Source organism: Oncorhynchus mykiss, chromosome 5 (assembly GCF_057628025.1).
Source record: "Oncorhynchus mykiss isolate SJ-2025 chromosome 5, ASM5762802v1, whole genome shotgun sequence".
Taxonomy (NCBI): Eukaryota; Metazoa; Chordata; class Actinopteri; order Salmoniformes; family Salmonidae; genus Oncorhynchus; species Oncorhynchus mykiss.
The window spans coordinates 53,914,320-53,941,618 of NC_143026.1; the positions used below are offsets into that span (position 1 = coordinate 53,914,320).

At 42.0% G+C, this 27,299-nt stretch overlaps 1 protein-coding gene across 3 annotated transcripts; it reads right to left on the bottom strand.

The window, feature by feature from the left end:
* Nucleotides 1-22,373, bottom strand: LOC110524019 (GRAM domain-containing protein 2B). Of its 3 annotated transcripts, none has more exons than XM_021603302.3 (12): nt 21,931-22,373; nt 8,512-8,646; nt 8,178-8,238; nt 7,971-8,043; nt 7,591-7,694; nt 7,061-7,159; nt 6,646-6,786; nt 6,378-6,462; nt 5,737-5,817; nt 5,405-5,504; nt 2,699-2,806; nt 1-2,150 (listed from the first exon to the last, which is right to left on the bottom strand). In XM_021603302.3, exons 1-12 carry the CDS (start codon nt 22,020-22,022, stop codon nt 2,111-2,113), a joined length of 1,119 nt encoding a protein of 372 aa, XP_021458977.2. In that variant the 5' UTR covers nt 22,023-22,373; the 3' UTR covers nt 1-2,110. The 3 variants fall into 3 exon arrangements, with proteins under 3 accessions (XP_021458977.2, XP_021458978.2, XP_021458979.2); XM_021603303.3 differs by lacking the exon at nt 21,931-22,373 and adding an exon at nt 16,055-16,446; XM_021603304.3 differs by lacking the exon at nt 21,931-22,373 and adding an exon at nt 10,551-10,964.
* Nucleotides 22,374-27,299: the final 4,926 nt, after the last annotated feature.

Consider the following 27,299-nt stretch of genomic DNA (forward strand, 5'->3'; position numbering starts at 1 on the left):
CTCTGTGCAACATTTGATTTATTTGTTTAACAATACCAAAACAAAATCTCACGGAGACAAATACTTTGAATTACACAGAATGCAAATAAATACATATGACCATAGAATTAAGGACATTACAATAATTTACACCACTTCAATAGTGCAAAACCACACATACTGCACTCTTCTTGAGATTCTTGCATTGTATCCGTTTGAAGAAGTGTGCTGTCTCAAGGTGGGGAAGTACAGGAACTGACAGTACTGCTTTATGGCATGTAGTTGAGCCCAACACCTGACTACAACTACCCAATCATTAGGACATAAGACGTCACTTCAACGCATTTAATGTCTCGTCAATAGAGAAAGTGTTACAATTTAATGGATTTTCTTTCTCATGTTTTTCGACCAAATCATCCCATGTCACGAGATAAGTTCAAACAAATCAGAGACTGACATATCGCAAAGTTACAAAGTGATGCTCAATGAAAAGTAGAGAACATTATCGCTCCGATGGACAAAGTAAATGGCGAAAGAAAAGCAGGGAACCTGAAACTGTGGCAGGTTGCCCTCATCCCTGAGAAGAACAAAAGGCCTTAGCGCCATAAAATACTAAAGAACAAACACCTGCTTCCCCACCATCTGTCAAATGTGATGTCTTTGGATTGACAGGTTCCCAACTTTTAAAGTGCGCTTGATCGCTCACGAGCCATTCTTTTTGCTTTATTTTTTAAAACAAATAATAAAATTAAAAAAACTACAGGTTTGCCAATACATCTTTTTGCCTGCATGTTTTTTTGCATATTGAAATAAATTCTCTCGACCACATTTATTTCCTTCGTTGGAAATAGGACCTCCGTAACATCGCTTGATTAAAGTGTGCATAATATATCAGTCAAGTATCTGATGCTCCAGACACATGCAATAATATACAATACATTATGGCGCTTCTTAATCTAAATAGCCATTGAACAGTCCTGAAACAGCCGAACCGGTAGGAACAAGCGTTTAGTCATTGACAGGCCTGTTGAGAACAGAGGTTTGATTCTTTGCTTTTACACAACATCAGTTCATTCTATACAGTACAGAAGTCATCAGATATTAATCTGAACAAGAATAGTATTGGTATATCAAAAACTACTTTGATGATCAAAGTAATAATAAAATAAAAAAAGTTTAACATTTCTACGGCTACAAATGCGACAACACTCAACCTGATCGTACTTTTTTTTGTGCATTGAAGATGCATACATCCAGTGAGACTGGAGGGAGTGGCCTCCAAAAGCATTAATCATTAAAACTGGTTTAAATCATGCGAATGCCAGGCTAAATACTGCTGATCTTTAAAAGAGAGGAGACCTTCAGGAGATAAGCTCAAAATGGCTGCTTGGCTGGCTGATCCGTGGAAGACAAGATAATTCATTGTTATCATTATGGCTGATTACCAGGAGAATCATTCAAGAGAACCCTCAGATGGCTTAGTAGTGAAAGATTAAATACAGATAGACTTAACACCGTGATGAAATGCTGAGATAGGAGGTAAAGAATAAAATGTATCTGTGTACTCATGCCAAAGACGTGCATCTTTGGTTCTGCATAGCACTTGTACCTTACGGTAGGTGTTAAAAAAATTAAAATAAAAAGAAGCAGCAAAACGTAGGACTACACTCAATTTGACTAGTCTGCACAGACCACATGCTCATGAAGAGAATACAAACTGGAAGCGCACACACACGTTTCAGAGTTCTCTTAGAAATCAGAGAAATCGCTTCGTCAATATGATCTGAGAGCAGATGGAGTTGACTACCGCCTTCCTTCAGTTTATTCTTAGTTTGAGAGTTGGCTTTGGTTCCAAGTCACACAGCAGCTCATTTGTGTGCATATGTGTTGGCTTGGCTCCGCTTGCTGCGAGTTGTGGCTGGCCTGGGTTAGCTCTCTTAAATATAGCCCTTTGAGTTTACCCGTCTGTGTTTGAACTCATACAGGGAGGTGCTCCAAAAGTCCTATATGCAAGAGGACAACGGGCCAACTCTGGAACACTTTCAAAATTGCTCCTAGTTCTTATAGGACAGAATATCTTCAACACGAGAGCTCCAGTTGGCGCTATATTGTCACGTCCTCCAAACATGAGTCAATCTCTCCTCTGGCCAATCATGGTTGTGTCTTTGTACCTAAAAAAAAAGAGAAAGGAGGCCGTTGAGTATACTTCGAGAAAGGTTTGAACACACAATACACCCCGACGTGATACAAAAAGATTTGGCTTCGAGTCAACTGAGCTGCACCTCTTATGGGAATTTGAAAGTCACAGCTCTGAAAGGGAGGGAGAGGCAATTTGCATAACCACAAAATATCGTAACTGACATCTTAAAATAATCAGATCTCAGTTACGCCTGTATAGAACAGTCACACACACACACAGATGAGGCATGTCTTCCAACGTGCAGAAGCCTGGTCCAAGATCTGTATATGGTTTAGCCAACTCCTCTGAATATAGCTGTCCTGCCATGAGCAAAGATATTCAGAGGAGGGCTAAAACCCATCAGGATCTGTTGACACGCAATGAAAATGGTTGTTGTGCTTACGTTCATACATCAAGGATGAGTTTAAATTAAGCAATTGTGGACAAGGCTTGCTTGAGACGTGACATGGTTGCTGGTTGTCACGCGGTTGTGACCTGTTATGTGGAAGTTGTATTATGGTTGTTGTGGGGTTGTCATACCTGCTCTGTAGGGAGAATTCAGGGAGGGCGCCCAGAGAGGTCAACTGCTCCTCCAGAGCCACGATACGGAGGCCGATGTACCCGGATGATAGCAGCAGTAGTACCACCCTAAACACAAACAATGTTTAGTCACACCCGCATATGCAGCTTAAATTAAAACTCACGGTAAATATTGTCCCGCATCAAACAAAGTTCGCAACAGTCAGACGCAGGCGCAGCATGCAACGTGGGTTTTGTTTTGTTTGAAAACATGGCGGAAGGTAGTGACAGCGCTCAGGAGATTTTTATGTCTTCTAAGAGAACCAAATCTGAAGTGTGGTCGTATTTTGGATTTTACAAGAGTGCTGAGGGAAACTTAAAATCGAAGATGGTCACCCTGTCTGCAGAGCATGCAAAAATAAATATCGCTGCGAAAGGGGGTAACACTTCAAATCTTGAGTCATCTTCATGACCACCACCCACTACTTTATAGCGAATGCAAGGTAAGTTCACTTTTATCTCAATGCATGATGTGGAGACTTCAGAATGGGGGGGGGGGGGGTCATTGTCTAGCCAACTTGCCGCTTAGCTTGTCAATAATGTAAACATGCTTTCAGTTTTACCTACTCTTCTAAAAACACTACAAGTTGTTTGCGTCGTGTCTGCAGACTATTCTCCCATTGCACATGATAACACGTAGTCTAGTCACCCAACCAACATATTTTGTTCATTTAAAAAAAGAATCAGTCAGACGTCGACTTGGTTGTAAGTGCTCCAACAGGAGAAACACTATAGACTCCTGCTGTATACAAGCCTGCTGTATAAATACTCATTGTATTTATGTAAATTGTGCATGGGATCATTGCATATACTCAAATGCAACACAGAAGATTGTGTGTAAGTGAATAATAATAATTATAATGTAACACCAATAATACATTTGCTGTCCCCTTGTTTACAGAGTGGGCGTGCAGCAGGTAAACCCAGTGATGCTACTGGTCCCTTCATCATCTACAGTTCTGAGGCTGTCGTGAGGCACGGCAACCTTTATCAAAAGTGAGTGCTGCTAATTTTATTTGTTTATTTATTTGATTACTTTAAAAAAAGGTTGTGTTCATTTAAACCAGCACCGGGGAAATTTTTACCTCATGGCCACATGGTGCCATCTTTAATTGTTAATGTTTATGCACACAAAAAATGCATAGTGCTGCTAATTTTACATTTGTTGGTTTTCAATATAAAACTTGGTGAAATGATTTCAATGGGTGTGTCAGTACTTCCGAACATTTCCAACACATTTTAACAATACCCTGATTTGAAATGTTCATACTGTTTCATCTCTACCTGCAGAGCATAAGCCTAGAAACGCATTGAATAACAAATCACTAAATGGAACAGAATCCCCAAAACATTCTAAGGAAGTTTGTTCTGCAGTGTCTGTCATTCATTCATATATCTTACAGATTCAGGATTTTTAAATATATTTTAAACTATTTAACCCTTTTTTGGCACTAAACAGTCTCCTTATATGTACACAAAAGTATGTGGACACCCCTTCAAATTAGTAGATCCGTCTATTTCAGCCACACCCGCTGCGGACAAGTGTAAAAAAATAAAATAAATCAAGCACACAGCCATGCAATCTCCATCGACAAACATTGGCAGTAGAATGGCCTTACTGAAGAGCTCAGTGATTTTTAACATGGCACCATCATAGGATGCCACCTTAGCAACAAGTCAGTTCGTCAAATTTCTGTCCTACTAGAGCTGCCCCCCGGTCAACTGTAAGTGCTGTTAAGTGGAAAAGTCTAGGAGAAACAACGGCTCAGCTCACAGAACGGGATCGTCGAGTATTGAGGCATAAAAATCATCTGTCCTCGGTTGCAACTCTCATTACAGAGTTCCAAACTGCCTCTGAAAGCAACGTCAGCTGTTCGTCGGGAGCTTCATGAAATGTTTCATGTTCCCATGGTCGAGCAGCTGCACACAAGCCTAAGATCCCCATGAGCAATGCCAAGGGTTGCTGGAGTGGTGTAAAGCTCATCGCCATTGGACTCTGGAGCAGTGGAAACACATTCCCTGGAGTGATGAATCACGCTTTGCATAGTGCAAATTGTAACGTTTGGTGGAGGAATAATGGTCTGGGTGCGTTTTTCATGGTTCGGGCTAGGCCTCTTAGTTCCAGTGAAGGGAAATCTTAACGCTACAGCATATTCTAGACTGTGCTTACAGCTTGGGAAAGGCCCTTTCCTGTTTCATCATAGGCCCTTTCCTGTTTCATCATGGCAATGTCCCCGTGCACAAAACGATGTCCGTACAGAAGTGGTTTGTCGAGATCGGTGTGGAAGACCTTTACTGGCCTGCACAGAGCCCTGACAACAACCCCATCGTAAACGTTTGAACCGCTACAGCCGATTTTGTGAGAACGATTTTTGGGATGTCTCATGGTCTGACAAACACCGTTCTAGCTCTGTCACCTTTCACTGCAGATGCGGAAGTGGGACATAAGCGGATGCGGTGGATTGAGACGCATCCAATGCAAAATAAATAGACATCTCTTGCTTAAACTGACAGATTTTGATGGGGCTTTTTATTATGCAAATTAGATTTTCGTGGGGGCACGGACAATCAACCTTAGGAGGGGTTAAACTGAGCAAATACAGAGTAAGTGTAGAGATAGGAAGTAGGATTCGGTAAATGAGTGTGGAGAGGTTAGAGGTCACTTACAGTATTAGGTAGATGAAGAGGAGCGTGTTGAGGCTGCTGGTCTCTCTGTGGATGAGAAGGGAGCGGGCTTTCTCCGTCACACTCCACACCCACGAGCCACCTGGCCAAGGAGAGAGGGAACGACACAGAGTTGGGCGCATGGGTGTAATGGGCAGCTTTATATGCATTTTCCATCGCCAAATAAAATCAAGCAATCCCACATGACTAACTGTGAAACGACTTGCACGTCAGTGGCTCGCTGTGATAAAGCTTATTTTTGTACGATCACGTGTGTTTCTGTTCGAGTGGGAAAAGGAGACAACCAGACACGCAGGCCTACGTTGTGTGGTTACCTGAGACGTTCTCTAAGGAGCCGTCACTCTGCTGCGTGTGCGTGCTCCTACGGCTGGAGCTGCTCCCTTGAGGCACTAGGTCTGAAGAGTAGGAGAAATAACATACACATTAGTCACTCTAAAAAAACATGACCTTGGACTTTGCATGTGGAGGTCAGGCACGTACACAGGCAACAGATAACGGTCACGCGTAGCCGACTAAAACTTTGTTATTCTACACAATGGGGGTACTTTCAGGGTAGGTTGAACAACGCACCATATCCCTTTAACCTAGACAATTCATTCATTAGGAGAGAACACTCGCATGTAAAACTATCATTCTACACATTAGGGACTACAGGAGAGGTTGAACATAGGGCTTAAGATTAAGCACGCTCAAAAGGAAATTCTCCCTTGAAAGGGATTTTTTAATCTAGGACTAGGCTTAGGCTTACTCTGTGTCCAGGAAACCGGCCCCCAATAAAAATAAAATTTGATTTGTCGCATGTAGTGAATACAACAGGTGTAGACTTTACAGTGAAATGCTTACTCTACGAGCCCTTTCCCAACAACGCAGAGTTAAAAAGTACTAGTCCTGAGTAGACCCCCCAGACTAAAGGCTGATCTTCTTCCAGACTACTATTCCAGTTAGGTTCACTCACCTGTGTGTGGGTTGGGTGGGGGCGAGTCAAGGAATAGCTTGGGGTCTGACCTGTCCAGCTGGTCTAGACTGGACTGACTGGAGTTCTGGGGAGATGGAAAAAGACTGGGTTAAAATCAGCTTCAAAATGGAGGGCAAAACATCTACAGTAGAATATGAGGCAGTAACGTTAGGTTATGAAGGGCTGTTGTCGTATCTGCAGTATTTTCATTCAGGGATAAAAAAAGAATTGAACTTTAGGCAGACAAATACTAGTGATTCTAACTCACCACTAGCTTGCCCTGATCAAAGCTATTGTCCGTAGAAGATAATAAGGGGCTGCTGTTGGCACTTCCATCCTCCAGTCGAGAACAAACGGACCGCAGGAGCTTGTAGCATGCCTCTCGGTTCCGCAAAGACACAAACAGGTACTAAAAATGCACACAGGAGCGAGAGAGAGACATTTCAGCTCGGATGCCCTTTCGTCAAACTGGAAAGTACAAGGTTGCAAACCTTTGCCCTTAAAATGAGCCCAGTTATTGAACAGATTAAAATTGTATATATCAGAGGTCAATGGGTGTTATGTAACTCATCGGTTGCCCTCTGTTGAAGATTGATAATACAACCACCAGTGTAGATCTTATCATTTGATTAAGGGATGGACTATGCAGTGTCAATGTGATAGGTGAGCAAGTGACCCCTGACCTTTTCCCCCTCGATGGTGCGGATAGACAGGGCGTTGGGCACCAGCAGGGCGGTGTTCTGCTTCTTCACAATGTGCACGCTGGTCACCGGGATAACCAACTGCAGAAACACACAGAGGAGCAACAGACCTTCACATTACACTAAGAAAAAGGCTTTTCAAACAATAATCAAGTCAGTAGATGTACCAAGTAAAATGCATATTAAGAAACTGTAGGGTTGGGCGGTATCCAGGTTTCCATACCATACCCCTACAGGCCATGCATGCGGTGCAGAGGTGACCCTAACAGGTATTAATAAAAAATAAAAAAACGTTTTTCTAAAAATGTACCGTACGCGGGGTATCGCCCAAACCTAATAAACTGTGTGCTCAACTTAACACATAATTGGGAAAGAAAGCAGAGGTACAGGAATACATTTCTCCGTTAGCTACGAATAGGATGGCCAAACCATCTATTCACAAGTAGGACCAAGTTCAAACCATGTTTTCAACTGAAAAGCCTAGTCGCCAATCAAGGGTCAGGTTTGCTTACCTTGGTGTCCTTGAGCAGCACGGAAGAGTGGAAGCACGCGTGGTGCTCGGTGACATAGAGCCTGCCGTGGTAGGGCACCTCCTTCTGCAGGGCACAGATGTAGGCTGGGGAGAAAGGGAGGACATGAGAATGTTAGTTACTTAAGGCCTTGCAGCGTGATGACACCGCAAGCACAGGCTGCCGGTCTGACGCTGATGGCCGTAAAGGCTGCCTGATATGGTTTTGTGGCAACACGTGCCGCAGCGTCGCCGAACCATGCTATCGTTTAACGATTAGCTTACAATATGTCACAGGTCAGGTATGTGATTTGACTGAGAAGCATGAATAGATGTTTCCATGACATGAGTATTTTACCAATAATATTCCAAACCGTCACTTACCATGTAGCACGTCTTCACTCTCCGGAATGTCAGGAAACAGCTTGTGGAATGTTTTGTTGTGCTTTATAAAACTCTGTTGAACAGAAGGAAAAAAAGCATGACTAAAACTGAAATGTGACGGTGGTTTGAGAAAGCAGTGCTTCATTATTTACGTAATATTCATAAACAAGGTAAAAATAAAAAAAAAGTAAGAACGAGTGAACGTACACTTTGTGAACCACTGCCTTCAGTCTTCTCAAAACTTCTATCCGCGTCGAACGTCTGAGACCTTTGGAAGACAAAGCATCAGCATGACGTTACGTGAAGTCTGTGGGTTTAGCGAATTCTTGACAGATATTAATAGTCAAACACAGAAGCCTTAGGTGTGACACATTCACAAAAGAGAAAACAAGTGGGTCTATGGTAAATCTTGAAATCTATATGGCTGCGTTTACACAGGCAGCCCATTTGATATCCTTGTTCCAATAATTGGGCAAAATATCTGAATTAGGCTGCTGGTGTAAATGCAGCCTACGGTTGCACAGTGCGTCTGTGTGGTTACCTGACGGGGGCTTGTCTGGTGAAGTTTCTGTTCTGCTGGAGCTCCAGTTGGGCCTCCTCCAGACTGAAGGCTTTCCTGGTCTTCACCTTCTTGCTCACCTTCTTCACCAATAGTCCCCCACTCTCCACCGGGTAGCTGGAAGAGAGGAAGAGGAGACGAGAAGGGTTAATTGACAGGGCCAAAACAGATCAACCGAAACACCCATCATTCTTACGGCCACTGAAGTTTGAGGAGATAGAGACAATAAATAAAATGTTTGGATTTATAGACTCGGCCAATGTCGAACCACGTATCGAATATGAATATTACGTAAATAATGAAGCACTGCTTTCCAAGCACGCAGTGTAGCCTAATGCTTTCAGAGGGCTGCCTTAAGTACACACCATTCAGATGTATATGAATATCACCACTGGCTCAAAGTCAAACCACCGTCACATTTCAGCCCCTGCGATACAAGCAAAATTGCAAAAGGAGTGAAAACCCATTATTTTGTCTTGCTGACACTTGTCACCGTGTATAATTATTGTGTTATTGACTGTATGTTTGTTTATTCCATGTGTAACTGTGTTTTTTGTGTCGCACTGCTTTGCTTTATCTTGGCCAGGTCACAGTTCTAAATGAGAACTTGTTCTTAACTGGCCTACCTGGTTAAATAAAGATTAAATAAAAAATTTAAAAGAATGGTCTAATAAGTGGAATAGAGTAGTATGTAAATGGTAGTTTGTGTGGACTCGCTGAAAACGGAGTACATTTCCTCAACTCTTGACTAGGTTAACTGCAATAAAGGATCAATGAAAAATGGACAGTTGGAGGCCAAAGGCTTATCTCTATGATTCACAGAAAAGGTGACCATTTGAGTAATCTGCCTTATAGTGACTGTAAAAAACTGCATCAACGCATCCTGTGACAAGGCTGTAAACAGATAGTAAACCACATGCTTTCTTGGCGATTAACTTGCGTTTAGGCTCATCACATATACACTACCATTCAAAAGTTTGAGGTCACTTAGAAATGTCCTTGTTTTTGAAAGAAGTCACATTCTCTGTCCATTAAAATAACATCAAATTGATAAGAAATACAGTGTAGACATTGTTAAGGGTGTAAATGACTATTGTAGCTGGAAACGGCATATTTTTTATGGAATATCTACATAGACTTACAGAGGCCCATTATCAGCAACCATCACTCCTGTGTTCTAATGGCACATTGTGTTAGCTAATCCAAGTCTATCATTTTAGAAGGCTAATTGATCATTAGAAGACCCTTTTGCAATTATGTTAGCACAGCTGAACTGTTGTTCTGATTAAAGAAGCAATAAAATGTGCCTTCTTTAGACTAGTTGAGTATCTGGAGTATTTGTGGGTTCGATTACAGGCCCAGAATGGCCAGAAACAAAGAACTTTGTTCTGAAACTCGTCAGTCTATTCTTGTTCTGAGAAATGAAGGCTATTCCATACAAGATTGCTGAAGAAACTGAAGATCTCGTATAACGCTGTGTTCTACTCCCTTCACAGAACAGTGTAAGTAAACTGGCTCTAACCAGAATAGAAAGAGTGGGAGTCCCCGTTGCACAACTCAGCAAGAGGACAAGTACATTAGTGTGTCTAGTTTGAGAAACAGATGCCTCAAGTCCACAACTGGCAGCTTAATTAAATAGTACCCGCAAAACACGGGGCTCAACGTCAACAGTGAAGAGGCGGCTCTGGGATGCTGGCCTTCTAGGCGCACACACACACGTGATGAGCCTGCTATGGTGTAGATGAAAGCATGAAACATTCAAGCCCATATCAAAACATACTAGCCCAAGTCAAATCCAATAATGGCCATTTCTAGGCTACAAAGTGTAAGACATCATTAGACCTTTCACAGGACAAAAACATGCAACATAAAAGTGCAGAATGAATCTAAACTACAAACACACTACACAACAGGACAGTCTCAAACCTAGGTATTTAGCCTATTTGCACAGCTGTTCAAAGAACTTGCCTGAAAAGCAATCGACAATCAACTTAGCACAAACTGCCGTTTAAAAGTCTTACCCGTTCAGATGCAGTCTCCTTGATGACCGAAAACTCATACCTGTTTATAGCAAGACCTCCTTATCTGAATAAAAACACACTGTAGCAGCACTGATTTCAATCCATAATTTGCAGCCAGTCAAAACAAAACCCAACCCGAAAACAGTTGAACAAAGGCCTTCAAGTCTGAACTTGCTACTGCATAATGATGGGTGCCGAGTGACTTCTGAACTAGTTCAGCTCAGCCACATCCTTCCAGTGAAAGCTGATTTTTCTATTATCTAAAAGGATGTGGCTTCGTGTTGAAATAGTGTGACACGTCATAGTGGGTGACGTAAGGGCACACGCCTTCTGCACTAACAGTCAGCGGAGCAATAAATCCTTTTCCCGTATTTAAAAAAAATGTCCACAAGCTCAGAGTAGCTAGGCTAGACTGAAATGAAAGATACGGATCCTTTACATATAGCTTGTAGCTTGAAGACATAATTACATTACAGTGCAGAGAAAGTCTGAGAAGCCCAGGTGTGTGGTGATGCCTGAGAGCTGCTCAAACCCAGCCCATCAAGTGTTCTCTGACAGGGAGTAGAGGTTCAAACTTCCTATTCCCCCAAGGCTATGGATCCACAACAGTACAGATCACATGGTATGCCACTTGATGTTCAGCACAAGAATATACAAAATCAACACGTCATCATTTGCGAAAGCTAGACTTGGGCTCAATCCCAATACCCACCCCAAACAAAGTGAAATGCAGACTTCCTATCTAGGGGTTATCAAAAAGTCCCATAAAGCTCTGCGACCCAAGGCTCCGAAGTTGCTTCAGGAAGATGGCTATTATAGCTTCATAACAAATCATGTAAAAAAAATAAAAAAAATAATGTACAGTTCAGAGGAATATGTTAATTAACGTAAAGAAAAACGATGCATACATGTCAAATTTCCCAAAATCGCCATTTAACAAGCTATCCAACTAGCTTGCTCTTTGGGCATATGCCATTTGTATGAATTGTAATTAGTCTTTGTTTTATGGACTGCTGAGCAACCCAGCAAGTCATCTTGTGAAACCCAGAGGATGTAAATAATCTGACTAGCTAGCTAAAGGCTTTAATGCAAATTGAATGTCCAATTATGTAAGCTTTCCATGCCGTTCATTAAAAAATATTTCAAACTCAATAACTAGTCATGGTTCTTTATTTGTAGTGATGTTAGAGATTGAAGATATTTGCCAATGCAGGTAACGCAGCTAACTATTTTCATGCTTATTGTGCAGAGGTTAAAAATACCTGTATGCTATGGCTGTGTAGCCATGTAGCCGATTGGTGTATGGACCTGAAAACATTTGGCATAAATATTAGCCTAGTTCAAAACAGGGGTTTTAATACAATGCTACAATGCTTCCACTGGTTATGACTGAGTGAAGGAAATGTTACATGTCAAACAGCTATGGGATGAAAGTCCTGCTTCAGTACGACTCCACACCGAACCACAGCGAGAAGATGGGTACATTGGTACAGGCACATTGTTGTTTTGCTGTTCTCATTTGTTGCGCATATAGTAGGTACGTATTTGTTCCATGGGAAATAAGGAAAGCTATTATTGCCACCACTACAGGCATTGTGAAAAACAAGGCTCGTCATCATTCAATTGTGTTATTTGTTTGTCCCATTAAGCCCAATTTTGCTCTCCTTACCACTAGTTGTTCCGTTTAAGTGCCACTCTCCCACCGAGGGACACTCGAAGGGGGGGGGGGGGGGGGGGGGATTGCACCAGTAGAACAGGCTCATGGTGAACAACTATAGTTAAGGTTTTCCTTAGTTAGTCCACTGTTCTATTTGAGATACTGCTGCAACGCTCGTTAAAAAGACACTGGGATCCATTGCCCCTGGCAACAAAGGCAGGGCCACCCCCTTGACGGACACACACTTCATAAATCTAAGCCAATTTGTCACATGCGCCGAATACAACAGGTGTAGTAGACCTTACAGTGGAATGCTTACTTACAACTCCTTAACCAACAATGCAGTTAAGAAAAAAAAGCAGTAAAATATCAATAGCGAGGCTATATACAGGGGGGTACCGGTACAGAGTCAATGTGCGGGGGCACCGGTTAGTCGAGGTAATATGTACATGTAGGTAGGGGTAAAGTGACTATGTATGCACAAACAGACCAGCGGCAGGGTAGCCTAGTGGTTAGAGCGTTGGACTAGTAACCGAAAGGTTGCAAGTTCAAATCCCCGAGCTGACAAGGTACAAATCTGAACAGGCCGTCATTGAAAATAAGAATTTGCTCATAACTGACTTGCCTAGTTAAATAAAGGTAAAATAAAAGTAGCCATTTGGTTAGAAGGTTCTATGTTTTGCCAATATGGTAAGATATTACACAAGCAACATTTCAAACTGGGATATGTTTTACGTTACACCAGCAAGTATAACTATTTGCCATTTTCAATATTTTATTATATTACATGTGGGAAGCTAAAAAGTCTAGCTATCTTGCTATGTTTTTAGCTAGGCTAAAACCAGCTAGCCAGGCTGCCAGCTAGCCACTACTAGCAAGGGAAGGTGACTCTTCGCAATCGCCCCCTTGTGAATGGGAGTGAGACCGGCGAGGATATCATGTTACCAAAAGGTGTCTGGTATTCCAAAAATCCCACTCCACCCACGTGCACACAGCTCAACAGATTAGAGCTTGTAGTAACCTTTACATGATATACATGAGCTGTCACTAATCGTCAACATGCCACTCACTGCTGTACGAAGTTCCAATTACACCATAGCCCTTTCAAAAATCTAGGCCTGGGATATGTCAGATAGGCCAAGTCTCTTCAGAAATAAGGCGTTGTCTAAAACATCAGTCAAGGACGATTGAGAAATATAAGCGAAGTTGACTGGATAACTACTTGCATCACTCAAGCTGTGTGAGTTACTTCCCTGGATGCCATTATCTCACTTCAGTTGGCAAAACCTTCAAATAATAAAACACTTTACAGTTTCAGGAAGCCAGGTTAAAAACGGTTTATTGTTTCTCTTTAGGCTTCCAAGTGTCTGGGTATGGAGCATGTTACATACAGGCATTAAAAGTGAGAACATGCATTCCAACCTTTGAGTCGAGAATGAGAAGGTAACTTAGTTGACTGAGGGCTATCTTACACATTGGGGGAGTGGGTAATCCAGCTAGAAAACAAGGCCCCCCGGGTACAGGTTCTGTACCAGTAAACAGGCCTATTAGTGTGGAGGGTTAGGTGATACATGTCCCAGTCATACTCACATGACTAAGCCTGGGTGGGGGAGGGGCTGATATAGGAGTATAAAACAATGAAAGCAGGGTAATGGGAGCTCTTGAAAGCCCTGTGAAATGCCATTCCTTCCTTCCTTTACATGTTAGTGTGCAGACCATTGGGCCTGGGAATACTTTGAGAAAAACTAACCTACAGTATTTACAGACAGATCTATAGCCTGACCAAATGTGTTAATGTAAACAGTTGTCTGCATCTGACCAGATCTTACTCTACATTGAATTTACATTTCTTTCATAATCTTTCATGTTTTTGACGGTTAGATCATGCCACTGTGCTTTTCTTCAATGAAGAGAATGAGAATCTGATAGAACAGGCCATATCTATCCGTTACAGAAGAGAGGAAGCATGGGACGGAATGTGTATGCTTAGACTGATGGTAGAACTCGCAGGCCCTGCCACATAGCACACAAATATGCACAGATGTTGTAGTGTGTAGTGAGTTGTTATTTTACCTGAAATGCACAAGGTCCTCTACCCCGCCAATTAATCCACACATAAAACGGTCAACCGAATTGTTTCTAGTCATCTCTCCTCCTTCCAGGCCTTTTCCTTCTCTTGACATTAGATTGCGATTGGCAACTTTCATAATTGAAGTGCATTACCGCCACTGAACTTTCAGTCACCCACGTGGGTATAACCAATGAGGAGATGGCACATGGGTACCTGCTTCTACAAACCAATGAGGAGACAGGAGAGGCAGGACTTGCAGCGCGATCTGCCTCACAAATAGAACTGACTTCTATTTTACCCCTTGGCAACACAGACGATCTTTGGTGCGCGCGAGCAGTGTGGGTGCAATAATTGAATAATATAGATTTCTAAATGTATTTGCAACACGAGCGGTGTAGTCAGCCTGTAAGGTACTGCATCTCAGTGATTGAGGCGTCACTACAGACACCCTGGTTCGAGTCCAGGCTGCATCACAATCCGGCCGTGATTGGGAGTCCCATAGGGCGGCGCACAATTGGCCCAGCGTCGTCCGGGTTTGGCCGGTGTAGGCCATCATTGTAAATATGAATTTGCTCTTAACCAACTTACCTAGTTAAAGGTTAAATGAAAAATTAAATCCATCAGGAAAGAATTCTGGACCATCTCACTGAGTCCACTGTACATGTTACATGGGGCTAGTGAGGCCCTAATCACATTTTTGTAATGCAACTGCACAAGAAACGCATGGGAATGACTCAAATTCAAGCAACCAATTTGTCGCATGCTAGAAGTTGTTTTAAGGGCAATTGTGGTCTACTGAAGTAATTCACATTGTTATATGACATTGTTCAAGGCCAATTGAGGTTTGTGCCAGTACAGATTACATGTTCACCTTATTGCCAACACCATCAGCCAATATTAAAATCAGCTGGAATGTATTGTATAGACATGTGAATATCTGACAATCATGTCAACTCTAAGCAATAGGCCTACAACTTTCTATACTATGGGAATGTTTCTCTCCATTGAAAGGGCTCAAGTTAACACTTGTCCCATCCTTTGTACAAACTCATACTACTGGAACAAGGTCTGGACCCTTTGTGGCATTGTTCCCACCTAGACAAACAAGGAAGTCAGTGCCCCAATTATTATTATTTTTTTTTTAGTCTCCTATATCTGCTGGCAGAGCAGAGGCCTTGAACCTTGGCCCACTACCTACGTGCTGAGAAAAGTATCCGTTTCTTTTCACTCAACTCAGCTAGCCCAGCACTAGAGACAGATTGAAAAGAAAACAAGACCGGAACAATACAAGCACATCTGTGACATAAGCCTATACAATCTCTTAGGTTGTAAATCGATAGAGTATGATATGATATCGCTGAATGGTGATAGTAACTTGTCATGTTAATCTGTTCTGACCACAATGTACTGTCTATGAGCACAAGTCCACTGAACAAACAGTGATACCCTCAAGTGGTGGTGAACCTGATAATCGTAGGCTAATAGATTGTCCATTTGATAAGCCTCGAAGACAAACATGGTCATGACTCGAGACATTGAGAACGTGCTCTACTGACTCCCTCTGGTAATGGGGTTAGACAGAGACCTTGATGACTAATCCTGATGGGAGTCAACAGCAGGCTAAAATCAGCAGTCGATACATTGAGGACGTCATAGTCACAAATGATTCAGTATTGACATTCACTTAGGCTTAAACCCTCATCACTAGAAAATAGGCACTGAATAGGCTGTGGACAGGTGCAGATAAAAAGCAGTGGAAAGCCACGCTTGCCCTACCTCGCCTCATCCCCTGCCCGAGGAGGATCCGCAGGATCCTGGTTGTCCCACTGGCTCTTCCCCCTCTCCATGACCAGCCAAGCTTGTCCTAACCCGCTTCTTCAGTTGCTACAGGTCTGAACACAAGCAGCGTTTGTGAAAAATAAAGAGTGAGCTTTTTGCCCTCTGCTCTGGACCTGGGAGCAATGGCAGGCAGTCAAAAGGGTGTAAAGGTCTTTCTAGCTTTTATTGATGCATTTCAAAACGTGGAAGGGTTAGAAGAGCAGCAGCACACAGAGTAGGTTTGAAAAAAAATAAAAAGAGATGGCTGGGTTCCAAGCGGCACTGTCCCTCACGCTGCGTCATCCTCCGATATTTGGTCAACTGGCATTAGCTTGGAAACAGCTGACAGTGGGAAGAGAACAGTGGGAGGTGGGGGAATAACACCAGCCTCTATTCTCACCACAGGAATAACACCAGCCTCTATTCTCACCACAGGAATAACACCAGCCTCTCTTCTCAACACAGCATGAAATGGCTTCAAATGACACTGTGTCAACTGAATGGCAGTCAACTTCAGAATGCCTGAAGGGAAATGGCTACAAAGCAACGAGTACAATGAGCATGTTAAATGGTTGACTTGTCCTCTTTGTGGAGGTCGTACACAGAACCAAAATACACATGGACAATGGCACCTGTTAAAAATGACACCTTTCAGGGTCAGGAGGTCAAATTAACCCCATAGGTTCATCCAATTTCAGTGCAAGGTCAATAGGTTAAATGCACTGTGTTTTACGACACAATTAGGGTCCTAATGTAAATGGAGGGGCATTTCCACAGCATAAACCCTTATGCAAATGGCCAGCAGTCTTAAATGAACTCCTTATGTAAATCCACATAAGACACCTATAATACAGGAGGTTACCAAACGGGCTGTGAAAAAGTGTCAAATGCAAAAGGGTCACTTTTTTTTTTTTAGCATGTGTGTGGTTCACATTTCTTCAGGGTAATTACATAGGCTAAATAACATTGGCATGATCAAGCGAGTCAAGACTTGGTGGTAGTGTGCAACAAAGACACAGATTTGCTAATGAGCTGATGAGGTCTTCCGCATCATCAGGCCCTTTTGCTGACCACGTCAATTCAATGACATTTGAAATTGAAATCACTTCACTTGCATGTCAAAAGGTGGATTAAAATATAGCTTAAAGACATCCAGTCAACTTTGTACTGTAATGCCGCCAAGTAGGCAAGAGGTCGCTACCATCCACTTCTCTGCTGAAAAACCACAGTCCATTATGTCATGTCTGCACACACTATTTTACCTGTGCACGCATTGTATGAGCTTGGACCAACACTAACTCCCTATCCACTTGATGTCTCCCTTTATCCGCTTCAGGTTTAAAAATCACCGGATAACATTTATAGCGACAGCTATGGTCACATGAGGGTGCGAGGGCTTATCGCGAAAAGCTTGTACCATTGCCATTCCTGAAAGAATCCCGACACCTAAAATACACTTCCTAGTATCAAACAAAACACCCAGCCTTCTGATAAGAGGCTGTCGTTGAGATGAGCATATCAGTTTGTACAGACGATGTGCGGCTGGGCACAGAGTTATGGAACTGGTATTGTACACGCATTGAGCGGGTGTACAATATCATCAAGTCTGCAAAAGCAGCTGCATTGCATAAGCTAAAGGGCATTAATATGAGTGGACTAGATACCCCCCCTTCTATGGTAAACAGAGAGCAGTTGTGGGGAAACAGGTTACCCACTGGTCAGTTATTGTGTTCCCAACATGGCATTTCAGAGACCCCGGCTGAGAAATGGATCTTACAGTGCAAGGCAGTAAAAAAAACAGCTTGTGCTCCTGGACACGACATTCTTGAGTCGTGTGTCTGTAATGCAAATTTCTGTTAAGGCATATTATTCTAGGCACATGGCTCTGCACAGAATGTGTGCATTTGCCCTATAATTTCAACCTCAAAATGTTCTAACTTTTACATGTGTTATATTCACATGCAAAGACTGGCTTAATTGTTATGGGCCATGACAAATACATCAGTTCAATGAGGAGTATATTGTCCGGTTATGAACAGCATGAATGCACCATCTAGTGGACAACAGAAAAAGTTGTACAGCCCAGTCAGTCATGTGAACTGCAGATTTTCTATCGTCCAATCATATCGAGTTTAGTCATATGCAAAGATCAGATGACTAAGGCTGGGCTTTTTGGAGCTTTTTAAAAGAAAGACTTTTCAGTGCTCAGATTAAAAACAAGGGAAAGTACAGACTCCAAAGCTTTCGCACATAGCCGAACCATACGTTAATACTTTGTACAGGGATTTTTCTGCCATATGAAATCCTTAGGTGGGATTTTTAAATTAATTTTAGGGATGGAAAAAGTGTCAATTTAACCACTAAAACCAGATATAAATGTAGAAAAGACAAATGGACATATATCCTTTCAGAACTAACAATCACCAAAATAAATGCTAGTGTCAGGGAGAACTGAACATTTAAAAAAATGATTTAGCAGTATTTTATTGTTTGAGCAAAAGAACAGCATTAGCCATGGCACAATTCAGAGAATTGGAGGAGATTTGCTTAAAAACACCAACAATTTCTCTCAGCTCCATAGAAAATGTGTAGAATTGCAGGAAAGTGGCTTAAATGCTAAATGTGTCTCTACACCGCCAAGAGGGGGGCCTCAAATTCAGACAGGCTGACAGGGTACACCACCCAAGTCGCCTTTTGATCCAGAAAAAAACCTATTGTACAAAATAACTCCAAGGCTAACAGTAGAATCCAAAAAACAAATCCAATATATCAACACAAGTCAACATCTCAGTAACAATTCAAGTGAATATGCCAAATCAACTATAAGTCCCAGCAATTGGCTAGAACAAAATAAAGTCAGACACTCCAAGTGATTTGGCCTGTGAGGGAGTCGCTTTGCTCTGCAGCAGAGTGGTCAGGAAAAGACAAGTCACCAGAGACTGGGGCCAAACAACAACAAGCGGCTTGTGGCGTGCCGCCAGGCCCAGGGCTTGCAGAACAGTGTGCGTTTGTGAGAGTCATGTGGCCCATGCATGCAGGGCTCTCGCCACTTCCTCCACGTTCAGCTGACCGAGACAGAAGGCCTTTCTTCCACCGTTGCCTCATGATAGTTCAACAGTAGGAAGTTCAACAGTAGTAAATTCAACAGTAGGAAATTCCCACCACCAGGCAGGAAATTCTCACCTGGCTCCTGGGTAAGCCAGTGTCTACCTTAACGTTCAGATGGTACTGTACAGATTAGTCACATGAACAATAGTGTTTAAAGACTTGTGTATAGTTTGGAGAGACAGCTAGAACTGAGGAATTCACCAGTCCTCTGTGAAGTGAAAAGGTTCCTGGGTGAAAAAGGAAAGAACATTTCTTGACTTTGTGAACAAAGTCTGGGAGAGTGCTCATTAGCACTGTGCTGGGAGGCGACACACATGCCCCTTTAACCATAACCCTGACTTAACCATAACCTCAGGTTTAACTATAAACCCCACTCAAGCCTGCAGATGTGGCTCTCTCCCTTTAATTTAAAGTTAGGCCTACTCCCATTGGCATGCAAAACAGCTGGTAATTTAGGCCTTTCTTGGCCACTGGTTGTGCACTCCTTCCAAATGGACGCTGGCACTGCAGCCTCTCCCTGTCTATTCCTAGCTTCAATGTAGTACTACTAGACTTACAAAACTAGGTTTCCTTCAACAAGCTTCTCTCGTAGACAAGTCCGTACATGTTATCACTGTACATTAACAACCTGAGCGACGACCCCCATTAATGTCACATTCACATACCATAGCTCGCTAAGAGCGGAGGAGATAACGGCCCAGGGCTCATGGGGGGGGGGGGGGGGGGGGGTGTAGCACGGTTCCTATTGGATGGGGCTTAAACAGCAATATGTTATGGCCTTTATATAACGAGAGACCCCCTGTGGGTGACCCAAGGAGACTAAAAATAGAGTTCTCAAAGAAAACGTGTCCCCGACATGTCTCCTCTGCTGTAACACCGGTCCTGCTGTCTGTGGTTATTCTCAGAGCAGGATCATCCCTGCCATTAGGAGGATAAGTAAATAGTAGTCTCCTTCTGACCCACATGGAGGAGCAGGAGGACGATGAGGTAACGCATTTTCATCTGCGAGAGGCAATGATGGGATTAAGAACTGTCCAGAAGAAGCCAAGCATTGGAACATGAAATTAGTTTCCATACAATGTAAACAGAGTTTCCATACAGCTCACCACACACCGCTTTCAGCTAACTTGGTGGTGTAATGCCAATATTCTGGACCTGTTTTGAATGTAAAGAAAACACCTTTCCTTGACCGTAAGTATGTGTATACAAAAACATTGCCTGGATGTTTACCTAGCTGTTTTCCTTTACTCATAATTGACACATTTAAGAAAAAATATGTTTTTTTTTTTTAAATAACAGCAACTCTGTGAAATTAGTTCCTGATCTATTGTACTCTGTTACATGACGTCAAAGCATCCTCTAGCTGTAGTACAGGAATACACTTGTCTAAATTGCGACCTAATTACAAAGTGTAACTCCCAAAACTAGCTTGCTAATTTTATAGGAAGTTCTATGCAATAAAATACATTGTTTAAATTGCCTTAGGTCCAGCTGTTTGCACAATAATGTTCCTATTTGAGACACTTCTACTAGCTGACAAGCATTTGAGACAGCAGATAAATATGATTACCTTTTACAATGTGGTCAATAACTTACAGCTTTTACTAGACACAGGATGTCACCTAGGAGGCAGCTAACTAAACAAAAATATAAAATGCAACATGTAAAGTATTGGTCCTATGTTTCATAAGCTGAAATAAAAGATACCAGAAATGTTCCATCCGCACAAAAGGCGTATGTCTCAAATTTGTTTACATCTATTAGTGACCATTTCTCCTTTGGCAAGATAATCCATACCCCCTGTGTAGCATATCAAGAAGCTGATTAAACAGCAAGATCATTACACAGGTACACCTTGTACTGTGGACAATAAAAGGCCACTAAAATGTGCAGTTTTGTCACAACACAATGTCACGGATCAAGTTTTGATGGAGCATGCAATTGGCATGATGACTACAGGAATGTCCAACAGAGCTGTTGCCAGAGTATTCAATGATAATTTCTCTACAATAAGCCACCTCCAACATATTTTGGAGAATTTGGCAGTACATGCAACCCGCCTCACAACCACAGACCACATGTAACGACGCCAGCCAAGGATCTCCAAATCCAGCGTCTTCACCCGCAGATAGTCTGAGGGCGAGGGGGTGCTGAGGAGCATTTCTGTTAGTAATAATGCACATTTCGAGATTAAAACGAATGCTGGTTGTCTGGACATGGCTCCCAAGTGAATGGGCCTATGCCGTCCCAGGCCCATGGCTACACCCCTGCCTAGTCATGTGAAATCCATAGTCTAATGCAATTATTTCAATTGACTGATTTCCATCCATGAACTGCAACTCAGTAAAATCTTTGAAATTGTTGCGTTTATATTTGTGTTAAGTATAGTTCCCTAGTTGTGCTAGGTTTAACGTTAGCTAGTTCAATTCCAGCATGTTAACTTAGTCCCGCAAGAGTGCACAGGGCGACCCATTACAGTAGCCACCACTCGGAAGAACCTTAACGTCTCTTGCAACACAAGTAATAACTATAAAAAGTAATTCAGGGCAAATGCTTAATGCAACAATAGAACGTCACTAATTGTATGTTGTATTGAATTCCAAACGTTGTTTCTTATAAGAAGCGAAAAGCCAGCTAGCCAAGTTAGCATCTCTATTAACACATCCACCCACTGCTAGAGGGCTCGCGGCGTGATAGTGGTTTAGGTAGAGAACAGTTATATTTACCTTTCTTTCATGAAGTGCTTGATTCTAAAGATTGCCTTTTCATCTATTTTTCTTATGAAGGTTTTCAACCTCTCTCTCTTGTTTTCGAGCATTCTTCTTCCAACCGGTGTTCGGGTATAAGACTCGAAACGCCGCTCCACCAGAAATATTGCACGCCGAGTCTTTGGATTTGTTTAGCTTCTGCTTTTTTTTCTTTCTCCAACTCCATCTAGCTATGCTGATAGGGGAAATGAGCTCAAATCGGACGAAGTCTATCGACCAATGGGAGGAGGCAACTTCTTTAAAAAAAAATTATCATGTCAGACCAATTCTCCAATCAAATCGCGGTACATGACTCCTCGTCTCCGCCCATTGCCTTTTATGGGACACCAAACCTGCGTCCTTCTGTTAATGGGTTATCAAATCGAGAGGGTGTGGTCCCTCGAGAGTTCGCCAGAGTCTTTGATGCTCTTCCATCTGGAACTCTTAAGTCGTTCAGAGATGTTACCAGACCTCAGTTTCTTGACCTTCCCTCGCTTAATCCAGTTGACTCTCCAATAAGAAAAATGTGTTTCTCCTTGCTCCCTCAGAACAACATGTGCTTTAGTTCAAAGGGATATTGTATCTATTCCTTAAGTCACAACTTCCTGGAATATATTTGTCAATAATATCTGTTGTGAAAAAAGTCTGGTTATTACCACACAAATACCTGCTTATTAACAAGGTCAAAGAGGTCTCTTTCAGAATGAACAGTTTTGCATTTATTTTGGCATTGTCTAAATTATGGCAAAGATATTTATAGTTTTATAATTGTTAATATTCTTGATGACTTCTGTTTTTTTATGGGAGAATGTGCTGCTCGGTTTCCTTAACTATAATAAGGATAAAGAAAAACAATTTTACCTCGTGAATCTAATTCTGCAATGGCAAAATGTCACATTCATACATGTAAATTCACTAATAAAAAAAACACTCTTCCGTGTTTTCTATAAGGAATTTGAGCAGTACATTAAGACCATTCTACATTGTTCTAATAAGAAAGCTGATAAAACAATCAATGTGTGTGTATCTTTTAAGGTCATGTATAATCTGTAATTTGTTGTATCCCCTAGCATATGTTATCATCGTCTGTTTGTATACTTCTTGTATGTATACTGGTGTTAAATAAATAAATAAATAAATAAACACATGCTGGCCCTGTATCCAGCGATTGTACCAGCGAGGTTGCTTCAATTAATGATTTTAAAAGACAGATGTAGCCTAAATATGACAACATACAGTATATAGCCTAGAAAACCACACTTTCGCTTGTCAGCAATATTGTGCTGCACGTGTTACATGACATTTCATACAATTAAGTACATATATTTGGTTGTTAAAAAAACAAAAAATCTTTGAAAAAAATATCCTGTCAAGAGGACTGTAATTACAGGTAGTAAGTAGACTATTTTATGACTAATTAGGACTTATTACTGCTACTAAGGGCTATGAACCTGGGTTGACCAGCGCTGCTACAGGTCGTTTTTTAATGTGCAAATTCCCAAAACATTCAAATACATTCAAGAACATACCTGCCCTACAGTATATTATGCGCATCCTATGTAGACTGGCTTCTGCTTATACATTGTTGTGGATGTTATTTAAGGGCACTACAGTGTATTCAGAAAGTATTCAGACCCCTTCCCTTTTTTCCCTCCAATTTCTTATGTTACAGCCTTATTCTACAATGGATGAAATATGTTTCCTAATCAATCTACACACAATACCCCATAATGTCAAAGCGAAAACCGGTTTTTAGACGTTTTTGCTAATTTAATACAAATAAAAAACAGAAATACCTTATTTACATAAGTATTCAGACCCTTTGCTATGAGACGCAACTTTGAGTTCTGGTGCATCCTGTTTCCATTGATCATCCTTGAGATGTTTCTACAACTTTATTGGAGTCCAGCTGTGGTAATTTCAATTGATTGGACATGATTTGGAAAGGCACACACATGTCTATATAAAAGGTCCCACGATTGACAGTGCATGCCAGAGCAAAAACCAAGCCATGAGGTCGAAGGAATTGCCCGTAGAGCGCCGAGACAGGAGTGTGCCGAGGCACAGATCTGGGGAAAGGCACCAAAAAAAAATCTGGAACATTGAAGGTCCCCAAGAACGCAGTGTTCTCTATTATTCGTAAGTGGAAGAAGTTTGGAACCACCAAGACTCTTCCTAGAGCTGGCTGCCCGGGCCAAACTGAGCAATCAGGGGAGAAGGGCCATGGTCAGGGAGGTGACCAAGAACCCAATGGTCACTGTGACAGAGCTCCAGAGTTCCTCTGTGGAGATGGGAGAACCTACCAGAAGGACAAGCATCTCTGCAGCACTCCAGTCTGGCCAGACGGAATCCACTCCTCAGTAAAAGGCACAGGACAGCCCACTTGGAGTTTGCCAAAGGGCACCTAAAGGACTGTCAGACCATGAGAAACAAGATTCTCTTGTCTGATGAAACCAAGATTGAACTATTTGGCCTGACTACCAAGCGCTACGTCTGGAGGAAATCTGGCACCATCCCATCATGCTGTGTGGATGTTTTTCAGCGGCAGGGACTGGGAGACTAGTCAGGATTTGAAGGAAAGATGAACAGAGCAAAGTACAGAGAGATCCTTGATGAAAACCTGCTCCAGAATGCTCAAGACCTCAGACTGGGGTGAAGGTTCACCTTCCAACAGGACAACAACCCTAAGCACACAGCCAAGACAACACAGGAGTGGCTTCGGGACAAGTCCTTGAGTGGCCCAGCCAGAGTCCGGACTTGACCCGATCTAACATCTCTGGAGAGACCTGAAAATAGCTGTACAGCCATGCTCCCCTTCCAATTTTACAGAGCCTGAGTAGATCTGCAGAGAAGAATGGGAGAAACTCAAAATTTACAGGTGTGCCAAGCTTGTAGCGTCATACCCAAGAAGACTCATGGCTGTAATCGCTGCCAAAGGCGCTTCAACAAAGCACTGAGTAAAGGGTCTGAAAACTTATGTAAATGTGTTATTTCATTTTTTTTATTTGTTATAAATGTGCTTTTTTTCCTCGTTCATTATGGAGTATTGTGTGTAGATTGATGAAAACTAAAACAATTTAATACATTTTAGAAAAAGGCTGTAACGTTAAAAAAATTAGAAAATTCAAGGGGTCGTAATACTTTCCAAATGCACTGTATCTAACAGGGGCACAACTTTGACTTGGGAATCATGTCCCCCCCACATTCTCAAATTGCATTTTTATCCTCCCCAGTTTTATCATTGCAATGTGATACAAAACGGTGTGCTTTAGGACCATGCGGACTCCTCTGAGCAGTCGGGTAGGCTGTTTGGAATGTTCAGCAGACTGGATTTAGGACTGCGTGGACACCACAGAGTGGGCTGATAGGCTGTGCGATGGCAAAGCTTCTGGAAGGCTGGCTGGATCAGCACGGTTGAGTTGAGCATAGTTCAGTGTGTATGTGTGGTGCTTTTTCACCGAGCTGTAGAAGCAAGCATGGCAGAAACTGGCTACTCTTTAGTTGGCTGATGTAGCTGGCAAGGTAGCTGCTATTTAACTTAAAAAATAAATAATTTAATAGTATTTATTCGCAGTGTTGAGCTATTATTGTAATTGACAAGTAACATTAGCTAATGTCTCACCCCCTCTCGAATGATGTGAATGAAAAATATACTCTTGCTAGTAGCTACCACAGCCAGGTCAGTGCTAGCCTCTGTCAGGTATCGATATAAGGTGACTATTATTACTATCTAACAGCTGTTTGTCAAGCAATGTTTTGGACTCTTTCTTTTGTCCCGTAAATGAACTTGACTAGCTTTCACCAGTTGATGTACTGTTAGAGAGCTGGCCAAAAGTTGGCTAAAGTTAGCTATTCTTTGCCTCAATCACACTAGACCTGAATCAAAACGATTGATATTCTGATGTTTTTTGTGCAATGTGAGTTTTATTCGTCAGTATGGCAAAATAACGTTATTGGTCTGTCAGTTTCCCTAGCTAATTCCCTACTTTTCACACTGATATAGTAATAAACAGCTGTTCGAATCCCTCCCGCTACCACAAGAACTGGTCCCAAACCCAACCGTCCTGCAATGTTATTTTAGGCATGTGAGACGCAGCTCACTTGCCAGCCATGGTGCCAGCAATCTAGGCAATATCAAATGCGCAAAAATAACTTAAGAAATAGGTTAAATTACCAGAGATTCTCACATGGCCCTTATATTGTATTACTGCTATTTTTATAGCCTACCTTTTAGGAGTGGGAAGATTTTCAGACAGAGAAATATGGGTAATCAATATTTAGGCCTAGTTCTAGGCAATGTAGTAAACTGTAGCCTAATCATAGGCCTATTTAGGAAGTACATTTCCTTGGAAAGATAACTGCCTCGTGCCTCTCCATCCATGCATAGGCTATAGGCCTACTCTATTTAATTGAGACCACATGCGCACCGGATCTAGCAGGTATGGCTACTGATCTGGAAGCAGCACAGCAAGAATGATGACAGCAACAGTTGCTACGTTTTGCATAGGCCTATAGGATGTAGCCTACCTTTTAGGAGGACGATTTGCAGGAAGAGGCACATACATGGGTAATCAATAGTTATTGACATTTAAAACGCTCGCTCAGCATAACCTGTTTGCGTTGTGCTTTTTCCTTTTCAATGATAACATTTTTTGATTGCACTTCGAATCACGTTAGTTGGGCACCCTACACTTTTTTCCATTATCAAAATTTGTTTACTGTAAGGGATTTCCTCCTCTTCATCCGAAAGAGGAGAGGCGAGAAGGATCGGAGGACCAATATGCGGCGTGGTAAGTGTCCATGGTTCTTTTAATAAGAAATAGTACACATGAACAACTGAATACAAAAAACAATAACCGTGGAATGAACGAAACCCAAAACAGTACCGTATGGTGAAAAACACAGACACAGAAACAAACACCCACAAACACACAGTGAAACCCAGGCTACCTAAGTATGATTCTCAGAGACAACTAATGACACCTGCCTCTGATTGAGAACCATACTAGGCCAAAACATAGAAATCCCCAAATCATAGAAAAACAAACATAGACTGCCCACCCCAACTCACGCCCTGACCATACTAAATAATGACAAGGAAATACAGTGCCTTGCGAAAGTATTCGGCCCCCTTGAACTTTGCGACCTTTTGCCACATTTCAGGCTTCAAACATAAAGATATAAAACTGTATTTTTTGTGAAGAATCAACAACAAGTGGGACACAATCATGAAGTGGAACGACATTTATTGGATATTTCAAACTTTTTTAACAAATCCAAAACTGAAAAATTGGGCGTGCAAAATTATTCAGCCCCCTTAAGTTAATACTTTGTAGCGCCACCTTTTG

What these genes read in the sequence shown, in the direction of transcription:
- LOC110524019 (XM_021603302.3), bottom strand. Translation starts at nt 22,022, where the DNA reads ATGCTCGAAAACAAGAGAGAGAGGTTGAAAACCTTCATAAGAAAAATA. An exon ending in GAGTGAAGACGTGCTACATG is followed by an intron (nt 7,695 to 7,970) that starts GTAAGTGACGGT and finishes CTTTCTCCCCAG; the next exon opens with CCTACATCTGTGCCCTGCAG. An exon ending in CTCCTTAGAGAACGTCTCAG is followed by an intron (nt 5,505 to 5,736) that starts GTAACCACACAA and finishes CTCCTTGGCCAG; the next exon opens with GTGGCTCGTGGGTGTGGAGT.